The sequence below is a fragment of the Anoplopoma fimbria genome, chromosome 1 (genome assembly GCF_027596085.1).
Source record: "Anoplopoma fimbria isolate UVic2021 breed Golden Eagle Sablefish chromosome 1, Afim_UVic_2022, whole genome shotgun sequence".
Classification (NCBI taxonomy): Eukaryota; Metazoa; Chordata; class Actinopteri; order Perciformes; family Anoplopomatidae; genus Anoplopoma; species Anoplopoma fimbria.
Window position 1 is genome coordinate 7145727 of NC_072449.1, and position 15158 is coordinate 7160884.

The following is a 15158-nucleotide window of genomic DNA, read 5'->3' on the forward strand; positions in this document are numbered from 1 at the left end:
GGACAACAGACCATGTGCCACTGTAACATATAACAGAACAAGATTCCACTTTACAGGCTGTCACAGCATATAGCAGCTTTATTTAGAAATGTTTACATTCTCATAAATTAACTCCAATCGCCTATATAACTCTTGATTCTTTCATATTGCACTACCACAAATTAAAAGGGGGCTAGAGACATGTAAGACTTAGAATTTCTCTCACAGATGAAGAGTAAATCAGAGGGGAAAGCATAAATAAAAATGCCCATGGAACTTCACAGAAAGTGTAGTCTGAAAATATGGACAACTTGTAAGAGCTAAAAAAAAAAAAAAAATATTTACAAAATATTTTTTTCACTTTCCATCATCTATAAACTGAGGAATCAAAGTCTCCATTTGATGAAAATGTATTATCTGTGTTAGGTAGGCAAGGAATTCTGGGAGATTACGTTCATAGATCAATCAATCAATCAATGTAAAACTAGTATACCACCATTGTTAGTAGTGATCCTTTTCATTTTTTGACAGGAGAGTACAACATCTAACTTCATGCCCTCTTTATGTTGTGGACAGATTTAGACACCTGTGTAGTTTTTTTTTTTTTTATCTGGACTGCCATGGAACTCTTGATGAATAACTACCCATGTAGTGAAAGTGTTAACTAAGAAGACAGGAGACAAATAGGCACTATGGTCACTAAGCTTTCCTCAGGCACAGGCAGCTGCTGAAATGTCACATCCAGCAGAGGCCCTCACGACCTGACCTCATTTACATGAAGAGGGGAAAACTGACTGACAAAATGCCAGGTAGGGAGTTTTGTTTAAAAGTCTTTACTGTGTACACCAGTAGACTGATGACCTTTACAACCTAGGTCCATTTAGTCAGCTAAAAATGTCATGTCGATGTGACTGTTCTGAGGTACTTTTCAATGCAGGGCTGAAAGTTTAGAAATGATTCAATAGGAGGCCCCCCCCCCCCTCTGGCTTTTGTTTTTGTTGCAAAAATGTTCTGTCTTTCAAAGTGCACACTTGTCCTTTACTGGGAGAATAAAGTCCTGTGCGTGACATGAGTTCTTCATTCGATGCAAAGTAGAGAGGTCGGGACAGGAGGATGAAGAAAAAGGCAGGTTAGCAGGGCTGGAGCGTCTCGCAGCGGCGTTGCAAAAAAGGTATTGTTGGCTTTGTTGCGACGATGAATGAAACAGCAGAACATGCAGTCACTTAGGCCTTCATCAGGGCACTGACCACAGCGCGGGCATTGAGGCTGCGCAGGTCATTGTAGGTCTGCCCGGTGCCCACAAACACGATGGGCTGTCCTGTGATGTAAGTCATGGAGATGGCAGCACCAACCTGCGAAGGAGGACGGGTGACGCACGAGTGTGAAATGATTCATAAGACACACAAAGTTCCACATCACATGATTAAAGCTGGCTAGTAATGTACCTTGTCGTCGATGGTGTCAAACTTAGTGAGAACAATTCCATCGATGAGGCGAGGCTTGTCAGACATGGAGTGGTCTGCCAGAGCCTGGTTGAACTTTACCTGAGGAGACGAGAGGAAAAGAAAGCTGGGTCATTCATGGGAAAACTGATGACACTGGAGTTAATATGTATGGCACTCTGCTTCCATCTCGCTGAGTGCAGAGGAGGAGAAAACACACGCATCAGCCCACGATGACTTACACACAACAGCAGAACACTGACCTCTGCTGGAGAGTTTAAGAATAACAGAAATCCATTTCTTTTTCAGTAGGATTTTCTAGCAGGTGATCACATAATTACGAACACTGTGGGGTTCAGGGATTTGAAGCGTTCCTTGATCACATTCATTTTCAATCTTATTACAATGACACCGACTTTCTCCTCGGTGTCAGTCATCAGTTTCCTCTGATACATCAAGAAAAGTGTGAATTTGAGATCGCTCTTACCAGCTGGTCAACTGCCTCATTGCCCACCAGAGCCTCTCCAACAAACAGTACGAGGTCGGGCATGTTGACCGCGATAAGTTTGGCCAGGGCTGTCATAAGGGGGGTGTTGTCCTGCATACGCCCAGCAGTGTCCACCAGCACCACGTCGAAGGCCTGGTTGCGGGCTGCGTGGATGAAGCACAGAAGCAGTACGTGTGATTTTAGTGGAAATGGCAAGTGGATTCAGCAACGAACCACAGCTTTACACATATTAATTACTCAACAGGAAAGAAAGTATTGTACCAAAGGCAATGGCCTCCATGGCAATTCCAGCGGCATCCTTCCCGTAGCCCTTCTCATAGAGCTGGACCATGGTGCGTCCTCCGTGGCGCTCTGGGGGATGCAGGGAGTTCAGGCGACGCTGATGGGTGCGGAGCTGCTCCACGGCGCCGGCACGGAACGTGTCACAGGCTGCGATCAGCACAGTGAAACCGTTCTCTATCAGCCAGAAAGAGATCTGGAGCAAGACAGGCAGACGTTTGGGTCACATGAGGTTAGAATATTAAATAACTTGAATCAGTTTTACAGGTTAAAGAATACGGTATTACCTACAGGACACGTTTGTTTTATATTCAAGTTCATACTGGCTCACTGTCTGGGACAATTGAATTGAACAGGGCCCTGTTTCCTTATAACAACTGGTGGAAAGGTTAAGAGTGTTATTAATACTGGAATATCATAAAATAATAGTATCACCCCTAACATAATGCTGAAATAATTATTTCAATATTGATTTAGTCTGAAAATGCCCACCCATAACACCCAACTCAAATATTTGACAACTAGGTCATCAGAAATTCTGTTATTGGTGTTTGAACAATTATTGATCTCTATAAAGAGTATATTTGGATTGCAAATGCTACATTTATCTTCTGTGTTTCTGCTGATTATATTAACTTTTATTTTTTTTATAAACACTTGAAGTGGCAATCTCAATTTTCATTCAAAAAAAAAAAAAAAAAAAAAAAAAAAAAGTCTGTTAAGTTACTATCTATCACTTAAGGAGGCAACATGATGGAGATTGAGCCCATGGCCAACTGATGAAAGTATTGCAATATTTACATATTTGCAGGATTACAAACAGGAAAACATGCTGTATAGTTTTCCTCCATTGAATACACACAAAAGATGGAACGATGCACACTATTGTGAAACAGGATGTTTAGAATGGAATGACAACAGGCTGCTGAACTAAAGGCACATTAACCCTTTCTACAAACATTTAGTTCAAATGCTGAACTGAAGGATTCATCTAATAGACGCTGTAAAGGGGCACTGGCTTAACAATATATGTTTTATAGTAAAACAAATAAGTTTTCAAAAATGCATTTATTTACTAAAGAATGAAAATGTAACTCCAAAGAGATTCTAGCTGCCTTCAGTGCAGTCAAGTGAATCACACGTCCTACTTACAGAGCTCAACATGAACACAACAAGGTCAAACACACACACACACACACACACACACAGAAAGTCCTGTGTGGGTAAATGGTGAGAAAACAACAGGAAGACACGGGGGCGTGTACAGGAAGATAGTCTATTTAGAGTAAATGTCAACACCCTTACAACAACGACAACGACAACAACAACTCACCTTAGCCAGGTTGGTGGACTTTCCAACCCCGTTGACGCCGCAAAAGGTTATGACGAAAGGCCGTCGCTGGCTCTGAGCCTCCATGACATCTCTCAGAATATCCACCCTACGCTTGGGCTGCAGGATCTGCACCAGAGACTCCTGCAGGGCCTGCTTAACCGTTGAGGCCACAGCTACACGCACACACACACACATAAAACAATATATGTTAGGTTCTCCCCGAATCATGCTTATGTAAAATATGCACTTGACTTTACAACATGCGGGATGTTTACAAGTACAAAATTCTGGTCCGAGCAACATTTTAAAAATTGCATCCTGTGTAGATGAAACTGATGGGAAGATCCTCTTTTAATTAATTTACGTTGATAATATCACAGACTATGTTGGGGAAAAGTCATTACTGTAATCACATCACTTGTCCCAGCACGTAGACCGGTGCACTCAGATAAGGACGAGTGAAAGCAGAGACGATGCACATTTTATTGTAACCAATCCAAAAGAAAGCGGGTGAGGACTGCGGGTATGTGGAAGTGAACTTACTGGTGAATGTGCCCATGACTTTGCCCTCCAGTTTTTTGGCTACAGAGTCACAGAGCTGGTAGGCGATGTCGGCTGCTACATTCTTCGCTATGGGTTGATGAAAAAGGAGAGGAATGAATTGCAGACAGTGCATTGCAGAAGATCAAGAGAATGAGTGAAGAGCGTGCTGTGCTGTGCTGTGCATTCATACCGATGAGGTGGTCCTTCATCTTATCCAGTACCGACTCCATGTCCTCCCGGCTCAGGCTCTTGGAGCCCACCAGGCCCTTCAGCATCCCAAACATGCCCCCAAAACCGCCACCCTTTTTGGAGCTGAAATCAATAAAACAAAGCTGGGCAATTGTTCAATGTGTAAATTAAATTTGACACATAAAGTTTTACCTCAGGTGTTTTTTTTAAAAAAAATGTGTATAAATATATAATAATATACCCGTAAAACAACAGTCTAACATTTAGATTCTCTCTTACCTCGGCTTGCTTGTTTCATTGACAACCACTCTCTCCTCTTCCTCTTCCTCTTCCATCTCCTCTTCCTCATCGGACTCATAGTCCACAGACTGCAGGTCACCCTTCATGGAGTTTAGCTGTATCCCCTGAAACACAACCGGGACATTGAGGACTTGGAATGTATTTTAACAGTATTAATGTCCTTAAAACATGTCTTCTTTTTTTTTAACTAGAAACCTCTTTGGGGTGGAGTGGAGGGGGTGGGGGTGGGGGGGGGGGGGGGGTTACATACCAGGTCGATTTGTGCGTCCTGGTTTTGTTTGCTACCATTTAGGGAATCATCTCCGTTGCTTCCGCTGTAGTCCAGGTTTTTGCCGCTGCTACCGCCCATTTCCCAAACACGCATTTGCTTCTCCTTAGGCTTCTGAGGTTTGGGGGACTTACTGTGGGAGGGGTTTAGAAAAGCACAATTAACCAATCAGAAATAAGCAATTAGACATGATTTGCACTGGGCAACTTACACCTCCCAATCATTTCAATGCATATTGCTAGTATTTTTTGCATATTGGACAAACAAACCAAAAAAAACGCATGATACCTGCATTTATTTTCAACACATCAGATCATGACTTTAAAGTTAGGTAATAACTTTTAATTAGTGCATGCCCATTGAACGCTGCCGTTGGTGAGTCAGCAAAAAATGTACCTGTACACAATTTAAACATAACTTGCTTGACATGACGAGAATGTATTTTCTCTTACGTGACTTTCTCAGCGGGCACCATCGTGCGCTTGCGAACGAACTCCTCTCGGTTCTTCTGTATGACCTCCTCGCGGGTCAAGCCCTGGTTACCGTTCTCAACCACCTTGTGCACCGAGGGTGAGACCTTGCCTTGATCCACTTTAACAGGCTCAGCTGCAGGAGCTGAAAAAGATTGGGATATCAAATCAAGTCAGGACTGAGGCCATTTAGAATGAGCTATTTTAAAAGAGCCTCTACCACCAGCACTTACCCTCCTTCTTGTTTTTTTTGTTCTTCTTGCCACCCGGTTCCTTGACTTTTTCCCCCCCCTTGGTCTCAATCATTGACTTCACAGTTTTTTTAGATTTCTCGGACTGGTGAAAGTTCTTCATGCCGGAAGGGCCCCGAGCTTTGCTGCTCTCCTCCGCCTCTCTAGATGTAAACATTTGATGCATGTCAGAATGCGCAGGACACAAACTATTCTGGTAAATGAAGCATCTTTAAATCTTGTTGAAGTACGAATATAGAATACATTTACAAGGGGCATCATGTACACTCGAGATGATGTTCTGCATTGCAGGAAATCATTTCCATGAGTAAAGCTCTCTGTTTTTACCTGAGAAGCATCTTGAAGTCGTCTCCAAATTCAAAGCTGTTGTTGATTAGCTTTAGAGCCCCCTTTTGCTCCAGCTCATTCTTATAACGATCCCTAAAATGGAGCTGAACGTCATCTATGAACTTGTCCACGTACGTCAGCGTTAGGATCTTTTGAAATCCCACCTGGACAGAGAGAAGAGGAGGAGAAGAGTGATCTTCAACTTTAAAAACAACATGAACCTATATATGTATATATATTTATATATATATATATACCCGTAAAAGTTTGGACACACATATATACAGTACCCGTCAAAAGTTTGGACACACCTTCTCATTCAATGGTTTTTCTTTATTTTTATTATTTCTACATTGTAGATTCATATTGAAGACATCCAAACTATGAAGGAACACATATGGAATTATGTGGTAAACAAACTTAAAAACCAGAATTTAATTTTAGATTCTTCAAAGACAGTGTGTCGCTTATAATCCGGTCTTAGTATTCTAATCTTATATTCTTATATATGGATTAATTCTAATTGTGCTTACTGACCTCAATATGGATTAATTGTGTGGTTACACCTCAAAGCGCTCTGTCAACATGTTTTAGTACGACTTTGGTAAACTACAAAGCCGCACCGCAGCAGCATCACGGCCACCGTAGTCAGGAGCGTGACAGAGTAACACATACTGTGCTTCACCATCATATTACAGTGTGTGTGTGTATAAGGACCCAACATGGCTCCTGTCAAGAGACACGCTTACGACGCGGACTTCAAACTCAAGGCTGTCAGTCACGCAGGAGAACATGGGAATAGAGCAGCTGCGAGAGAATTCAACGTTAATGAATCAATGGTACGGAAGTGGAGGAAGTTTGACTGACTGACTGTTTTGTTTCGCTTAATGCGCCTTATAGTCCGGTGCGCCTTATATATGAAAAAAGATCGAAAATAGACCATTCATTGACAGTGCGCCTTATAATCCAGTGCGCCCTATAGTGCGGAAAATACGGTACTATATTTTACCTATTTCACTTGATTTTATTGATTTTGTTTGTTTATTTGATTGTCACTTGTTATTTCATTTTGTTTCTTTGTTCAGTTGTATCCTAACGATTGTTCTTAATGTTTCTTCTATTGCACTGTTTTGCTGGCTTGCCTGTCGAAGCACTTTGTAAACTTTGTTTTTAAAAAGGTGCTATATAAATAAAGTTATTATTATTATTATTATATATGTAATTGATTTACATAAGTTTACAAGTTCTCTCACACAACTTCCCTTCTCCGTTCTCTACACTGGCTCCCTGTAAGAGCTCGCATCCAGTTACAGACTCTGGTGCTAGCCTACAGGGCAGTGAAAGGAACAGCTCCTTCCTATCTCCAGGCCTTGGTCAAGCCCTACACCCCCGCCCGACCACTTCGCTCTGCTGCCTCGGGGCGACTGGTTGCCCCGTCGCTCAGAGGTCCCTGCGGCCGATCCACCCGGTCACAGCTTTTTCTGTCCTGGCCCCTCAGTGGTGGAATGAACTCCCCACTGACGTCAGGACAGCAGAGTCGCTGCCCATCTTTAGGCGCAGGCTGAAAACTCACCTCTTCAAGAAGTACTACCCTGAGCCTTCCTCGTAGCACTTATTGCATTCGTATTTTGTTGCACTTATTGTATTCGTGCTGCACTTATTGAATTCGTATTCGTTTACTGCACTTATCCTATTCGTAGTAGTTTGTAGCACTTATTGTATTCGTATTAGTCTGTTGCAATTATTGTTTTCGTAGTAATTTGCCTCTGCACTATACTTTTGCTCTGGTTTATGCTTTTAGATGCTTGTTTAAGAAAGGAGATGCACTTATGACTTCTGGTGACTAGTAGTTCTCTTGAATACCTATGTTGAATACACTTATTGTAAGTCGCTTTGGATAAAAGCGTCTGCTAAATGACTGTAATGGGGGCGGCTGTGGCGTAGTGGAGAGCAAGGTAGTTCTCCAATCAGAGGGTCGGTGGTTTGATACCCGGCTTCGGCAGTCGATGTGTCCTTGGGCAAGACACTTAACCCCAAGTTGCTCCTGAAGGCTTGCCATCGGTGTGGACTGGATGTTGCATGAATGTTAGTTAGAGTCTGATGGTGGCACCTTGCATGGTAGCCTGTCATCAGTGTGTGAATGGGTGAATGATATGTAATATACTACTGACTGTAAGTCGCTTTGGAGAAAAGCGTCTGCTAAATGACTGTAATGTAATGTAATTGAATTGGTAGGGACAGTGCACATTAATAAAACATTTTCTGTTAATAAAGTTTGCCATTAACAGGCTGTTTTCCATCTTAAATCCCCATACAGATGTTACAAAGTCACCCTTAAAGCAGAACACGAGCTGTGATGTCATTGTTTACCTCAGAAACAGTCAAAGAAGAGCTCATACTCACCACAAAAATCAACTCAAACTCATTGTCGAGCTTGTACTTCAGATTGAGGGCCTCGTGGGAGTATGAATTGTTCCCACTGCGCTCCTGTGACGTCACAAACACAGCAGACACACGTCATCAGGTGAACACCAAAAAACATGTGTTACGCAATAGGCTATAACTGGTGCCCTATCATTTAAGTCACTACGACCCACACCTGGAGGATTACGGAGCGGATCAGAGCGTTGACGGGGCCGGCGAAGGATGCAGTGACCCCGGCTCCCTGAAAACACCACAACACGATCCCCCCTTTGCTGAAGATGGTGAAGAAGTCGAGCATCTTTGACACCACGTATCTGGGAGTAAAAGACACAAACACGGACACAATAACAACAACAAGATGAATCAGAATCCCCCTGTGGTGAATGAATGGGTGTGTGGGAGTTGCAAAAGCATTCAATCTCACCAAAATATCAGTGAAATCGATGTTAAATCCGTCACCACCGGAGGAGAAGTGATTTAGACACGTCAGATGCGAAACCCGGAAGTGACGCGCTTCTTCTTCGCTTGTGGCAGATGGTGGTTTGCAGACAGCTTGAGGGACATACCGCCACCTACTGTACAGGAGGTGTAACAGCACCTCTCTGCTTGTTGTGTTACATTACATTACTTTACATTACAGTCATTTAGCAGACGCTTTTATCCAAAGCGACTTACAATAAGTGTATTCAACTACTAGTCACCAGAAGTCACAAGTGCATCTCCTTTCTTAAACAAGCATCTCAAAGCATAAACCAGAGCAAAAGTATAGTGCAGAAGCAAATTACTACGAAAACAATAAGTGCAATAAACTAATACATTACATTACATTACATTACAGTCATTTAGCAGATGCTTTTATCCAAAGCGACTTACAGGAAGTGTATTCAACATAGGTATTCAAGAGAACTACTAGTCACCAGAAGTCATAAGTGCATCTCCTTTCTTAAACAAGCATCTAAGAGCATAAACCAGAGCAAAAGTATAGTGCAGAAGCAAATTACTACGAAAACAATAAGTGCAATAAACTAATACATTACATTACAGTCATTTAGCAGACGCTTTTATCCAAAGCGACTTACAGGAAGTGTATTCAGCATAGGTATTCAAGAGAACTACTAGTCACCAGAAGTCATAAGTGCATCTCCTTTCTTAAACAAGCATCTAAAAGCATAAACCAGAGCAAAAGTATAGTGCAGAGGCAAATTACTACGAAAACAATAAGTGCAATAAACTAATACAAATACAATAAGTGCAACGACTGATACGAATACAATAAGTGCAACAAACTAATACGAATAGGATAAGTGCAACGAACTGATACGAATACAATAAGTGCAATGAACTGATACAATAAGTGCAATGAACTGATACGAATGCAATAAGTGCAACAAACTAATATGAATACAATAAGTGCTACAAACTACTACGAATAGGATAAGTGCAGTAAACAAATATGAATACAATAAGTGCAATGAACTGATATGAATGCAATAAGTGCAACAAACTAATACGAATGCAATAAGTGCTAAGTGGAAGGCTCAGGGTAGTACTTCTTGAAGAGGTGAGTTTTCAGCCTGCGCCGAAGGATGGGCAGCGACTCTGCTGTCCTGACGTCAGTGGGGAGTTCATTCCACCACTGAGGGGCCAGGACAGAAAAAAGCTGTGACCGGGTCGATCGGCCGCAGGGACCTCTGAGCGACGGGGCAACCAGTCGCCCCGAGGCAGCAGAGCGAAGTGGTCGGGCGGGGGTGTAGGGCTTGACCATGGCCTGGAGATAGGAAGGAGCTGTTCCTTTCACTGCCCTGTAGGCTAGCACCAGAGTCTGTAACTGGATGCGAGCTCTTACAGGGAGCCAGTGGAGAGAACGGAAAAGGGAAGTTGTGTGGGAGAACTTGGGGCGATTGAACACCAGACGAGCTGCAGCTTTCTGGACAAGCTCCAGAGGCCTAATGGCCGACGCTGGGGCTCCGGCAAGTAGTGAGTTGCAGTAGTCCAGGCGGGAGATGACCAGAGCCTGGATGAGCACCTGCGCCGTCTCGTCAGTGAGGAAGGGGCGAATCCTCCTGATGTTGTAGAGGAGGAATCTGCAGGAGCGTGTGACCGATGCAATGTTTGCTGAGAACGACAGTTGGTCGTCCAGGGTCACACCCAGATTCCTCACAGTTGGGCTCACCACGGCATCATCAATAGCGATGGACAGGTCTCGGTGCGGGCAACCCTTCCCCGGGAGGAACAGTAGCTCGGTTTTGTCCAGGTTGAGCTTCAGGTGGTGCGTCACCATCCACTTCGAGATGTCAGCTAAGCACGCAGCAATGCGTGCCTCCACTTGGGTGTCACCGGGGGGGAAATGACAAGACCAGCTGGGTGTCATCGGCATAACAATGGTAGGAGAAGTCATGCGAGCGAATAACAGAACCCAGAGATGTTGTGTAGAGCGAGAAGAGAAGGGGGCCCAGAACTGAACCTTGTGGAACCCCCGTAGTCAGCATGCGTGGTTCCGACACGGCCCCCTCCATGTCACCTGGTAGGATCGGCCTGTCAGGTAGGATGCAAGCAGGGAGAGTGCAGAGCCTGAGACGCCCATCCCCTCGAGGGTGGAGAGGAGGATCTGGTGGTTCACCGTGTCAAACGCCACTGACAGGTCCAGGAGAATCAGGACAGAGGAGAGAGAGTTCATTCTCGCGGCGTGAAGCGACTCTGTCACCGCAAGGAGGGCCGTCTCTGACGAGTGACCCACCTTGAACCCGGACTGGTGGGGGTCCAAGAGGTTGTTCTGGTGGAGGTAGGAAGACAGTTGTTTAAAGACAGCACGTTCAAGTGTTTTGGATAGAAAGGATAGAAGAGAAACCGGTCTGAAGTTCTTGACATCAGAGGGGTCAAGTGATGGTTTTTTCAGAAGGGGGACTCTGACTCTCCCGACTTGTTGATGAGCTCCTCCAGGAACTCACCAAGGGGGCCTGGTGGGCGGTACACAACAGCAATGGTGAGCTTGACTGGATAAGTGACAGTAACAGCATGAAATTCGAAAAAGGAAGGGGAGAACTGTGGAACAGAGACAAGAGAGTATTTCCATTTTGAGGAAATTAGCAGGCCAGTGCCACCACCTCGCCTCGCAGCTCTGGGAGTGTGAGAGAAGGAGTACACATCTGACAGAGCTGCGGGTGTGGTGGTGTTTTCTGGTGTGATCCAGGTCTCAGTTAGAGCAAGAGAGTTGAGGGAGAGCAAGGATGCGTAGCCTGAGATGAACTCAGCTTTCGGAACTGCCGACTGGCAATTCCAAAGCCCCCCTGACACCACCTGCTCACCATGGGCTGAGAGAGTGGGATAGATGAGATTAGTGGGGTCACGGCACCTGGGAGTGACACACTCTCTACGCGACCACCGGACAGAGGAACAGACAGAAATAGGATGTGGAAGCTCACACTTCCTCATTCCTGTCCAGTCTGTTAATATAATATAATATGTTATATTTATACAGTACCAGTCAAAAGGTAGGACACTCCTTCTTATTCAATGGTTTTTCTTATTATTTTTATTTTTTTCTACATTGTAGATTAATATTGAAGACATCCAAACTATGAAGGAACACATATGGAATTATGTGGTAAACAAACAAATGCTCAACAAACCAGAATATGTTTTATATTTTAGAAGTAGTTGAATGAGAAGGTGTGTCCAAACTTTTGACTGGTACTGTGTATATATATATTTAATTGGTTTATTTGGTAGGGACAGTGCATATTAATAAAACATTTCTGTTAATGCACCAGAGTTTGCCAAGAGGCTATTTTTTATCTTAAATCCCTATACAGATGTTACAAAGTCACCCTTAAAACAGAATATAAGATTAAAATGACAAAGTGATGTATTATTTACCTTTTACAAAGCTTGCAGAAATAGTCAAAGAAGAGCTGAGACTTACCACAAAAATCCAAACTCAACTCATATATATATATATTTCTTTAACTCCACATTTACCACACTGTTCCTTTTCTCAGCACATTTAAACCTGTGCGATCCAATCTTAGATCCAATCTTAGTCTTGCTGTGATGGATCCCCCCCACCCCCTCTTGTTCCCTTTCTTGACAGTACTTTGCTATACATGATTTTTGTATTTTGTTATACCGCCTTCCGTTTTTGTTTTCATCCCACCCCTCTATTCATTTCTTTGTAATCACTTCGTTACTGTGTCCTCTGCCGAGTGGTATTGGTTCAGTCATGTCATTTTTTTAAGGCTCTTTATACAGCTCTTATCAGCTCTTATCATCACCTTTCAGCCCTTCCTGTGCAGACACCCAAATTAACTGGACTTTTACACCACCTCTGTGTAGTTCTATCAAACATATGTACAGTTTAACGAGTACATTTTAAAGTATTATATTTTATTACTGTATACTTCTATGGCAGCTGCTGAATCCGAGCACACACTCACTATATGAGATCTGATCTCTTCCACCCACATCCTTTGTATGTTTTTTCCCCTACCACCTCATTTCAGCCTAAGCCAGTAAACGGGTAAAAGCTTTTCCATCCTTGACTCTAGCGGGGCCTTTCCTGCTTCAAATAGAACAGTGTTAGTGGGAGTTGACTTTATGACGCCGATGCATAATCTGCATGGTCTTTCCTGTTGTATGTTGATTTTTTGTAACTGACTCAACTTTCTGCATTGCTTTCCCTTTGTTCTCCAGCACATATGACACATTCCTTCCCCCTTGTCACAATCAACCTCACATAACGCTAATCTGATACTGCCTTTATAAATAGCAAAAATGTCATTTATATTGAAGTGATACTATCTTCCGGCATTTTTTTCTTGCATTGTTAAACATGAGGGTAGAATTTAAACCTATTTGGATTTAATTATATTATTTGGATTGAATCGGTGTAATAAGTAAATGTAATAAGGACAATTACTCATGTATTTAAAGTACAACTTTGATTTCTTTTAACTTTGTGCTGGTATTTCCATTTTCTGCTACTTTTTAAAAAATTTCTTCTACAGTTAGCTATATTTCAGAGGGAAATGTATCTTTTGGCTGCGACATTTATCAGACAACTGAGGCTAGTAGTTACTATACACATTAGGATTTAACATGATCACAATATGATACATTTATAACTCCTGATGCATAGATATTTTCTGCATTACATGCAGGGGCGCCGAAAAGGGGGGGTAAAGGAGACGGATTCTAGGGGCCCATGATGGAGGGGGGCCCAGAGAGGCCCCTAATGATGATGAAATTATAATACAGAAAAAATAATGACACTAAGTTATTAACTAACATATATCATATCATATTTTGCACCCTGCCAGTTACTGTTGCTGGTGGTGAGAGAGCGTTCAGTAAACTAAAAATGATAAAAAACTATTTGAGGTCCACAATGTCTCAGGAAAGACTTTGCAGTCCTGCCATGCTGTCAATTGAGAGTCAGTTGGCTAGAAAGCTGGACTTCAAAGACCTGATAAGTGATTTTGCACATGAGAAGGCTCGGCGTTGGGCTTTTGGTGAGAAGAGTTGAGCAAGGACCAGTGATTGAAAGGTTGCAAAAGGAAGCTTGACTCAGTCGGCAACGTTATATTATATATATATTTGCCATTCTTTCATATATTAAGTTCTACTTAAATGATGAGAAATCATATATGGCCATTTTGTATTCTGATGGCGTTTTTGTTTTTGCTGAGATTTTTTTCTCTCCACTGATTATAATTGCTATTTTTTCATGGAAGAGTTTATTTCCAATTTAAGAATCAGTGGTGCAGCAAATAAATGACTCAAAATGAATTCCATTGTATTCAGAGTGCTCAGTTCTTCCCCTACTGTACATGTCAACTGTCATGCTGTTCTTCTTTCACAAATATGGTAATGATAGTCAAAAATACCATTAAAATGCATAATTGTATGTAAAATAGCATCAAAAAATTTTGCCGCTGTGTTGGGGGCCCTGTAAAGATTCTTTTCATGGGGCCCAAAATCCCTAGCGGCGCCCCTGATTACATGTACTTTTGATATTAACCTATACCTCTACTTTACAGGAATATTGTAATGGTGTAAAATTGCTACTTTCACTAAAGTACAAGATCTGATAACTCCTCCACCACAGAAATAAATTGCCATCTCTTACCAGTTTTATTCTTGTTTTGCGTCTAAGGCAACACTTTGTGACTTTTTTTTTATTGATATTGACGGAAAATGTGAAAGTGAAAGCATGTCTACAACTATGCCAACCAACCATGAACCACCAACTAGTTAAATAGCCCAACAACAAAGCAGTTTTATAGAATTACTTCCCCTTATGTGAAAATGTTAAAGTGGTTTTGTGGACACTATACTGGGCTGGCATGTGATGTGACCATACATTTAATTGCTTTTAAAAGTGAGAAGTGACTGCTGAGTAGATGCAGTGCCCTTTCTAGAGTTGTAGACAAATCAAATATATTTTTTTACATACTTTCCCCTTAATTTTCCCCTTCATGAGATAATTTAAGCCTATCTTATCTTATCTCACACATATTATGGCAGACAATTTCCAGCTTTGTTTATGATGTATTTTTCATTACCACAATTGTCTTGTACTTTCAAAAATAAGTTATGTTTGTATGACAGAATTTGTATCTATTTACAAACTACTGAAAGGAATAACCTGGTAATTGTAGACAATAACCAGTGACAGCATCAAGTTTCATTGAATGACTCAGTCATTGAAATTAGTTATTTTGTCCATGAACATGCCGTTAACACCTAGCTGCTCGGTGAAGCATGAAGTTCGAGACGCTTTGCATTTCAAATGTGACAGAAAACCAACTTCCTTTTTTTTCTGGCGATGTCGGTTACACTCGACACAG

General features: G+C 42.2%; 1 protein-coding gene across 1 annotated transcript; it reads right to left on the reverse strand.

Annotated features, from left to right (window-relative positions):
• Positions 1–43: 43 nt before the first annotated feature.
• On the reverse strand, positions 44–8837 carry srpra (SRP receptor subunit alpha). Its single transcript, XM_054616262.1, has 15 exons — positions 8738–8837; positions 8489–8627; positions 8293–8376; positions 5890–6053; positions 5545–5705; positions 5294–5456; positions 4824–4974; positions 4553–4677; positions 4275–4396; positions 4085–4171; positions 3542–3714; positions 2191–2404; positions 1909–2072; positions 1425–1523; positions 44–1331 (listed from the first exon to the last, which is right to left on the reverse strand). The coding sequence occupies exons 2-15, from the start codon at positions 8609–8611 to the stop codon at positions 1203–1205; spliced, it is 1959 nt and encodes a 652-aa protein (XP_054472237.1). The 5' UTR covers positions 8612–8627; positions 8738–8837; the 3' UTR covers positions 44–1202.
• Between the last annotated feature and the right edge of the window lie 6321 nt (positions 8838–15158).

Coding starts and splice junctions, on each gene's coding strand:
- srpra (XM_054616262.1), bottom strand. CDS start 8,611: ATGCTCGACTTCTTCACCATCTTCAGCAAAGGGGGGATCGTGTTGTGG. Junction 8,377..8,488: donor TCCGCTCCGTAATCCTCCAG/GTGTGGGTCGTA, acceptor GTGACGTCACAG/GAGCGCAGTGGGAACAATTC. Junction 4,975..5,293: donor GTGCCCGCTGAGAAAGTCAC/GTAAGAGAAAAT, acceptor CCCCTCCCACAG/TAAGTCCCCCAAACCTCAGA.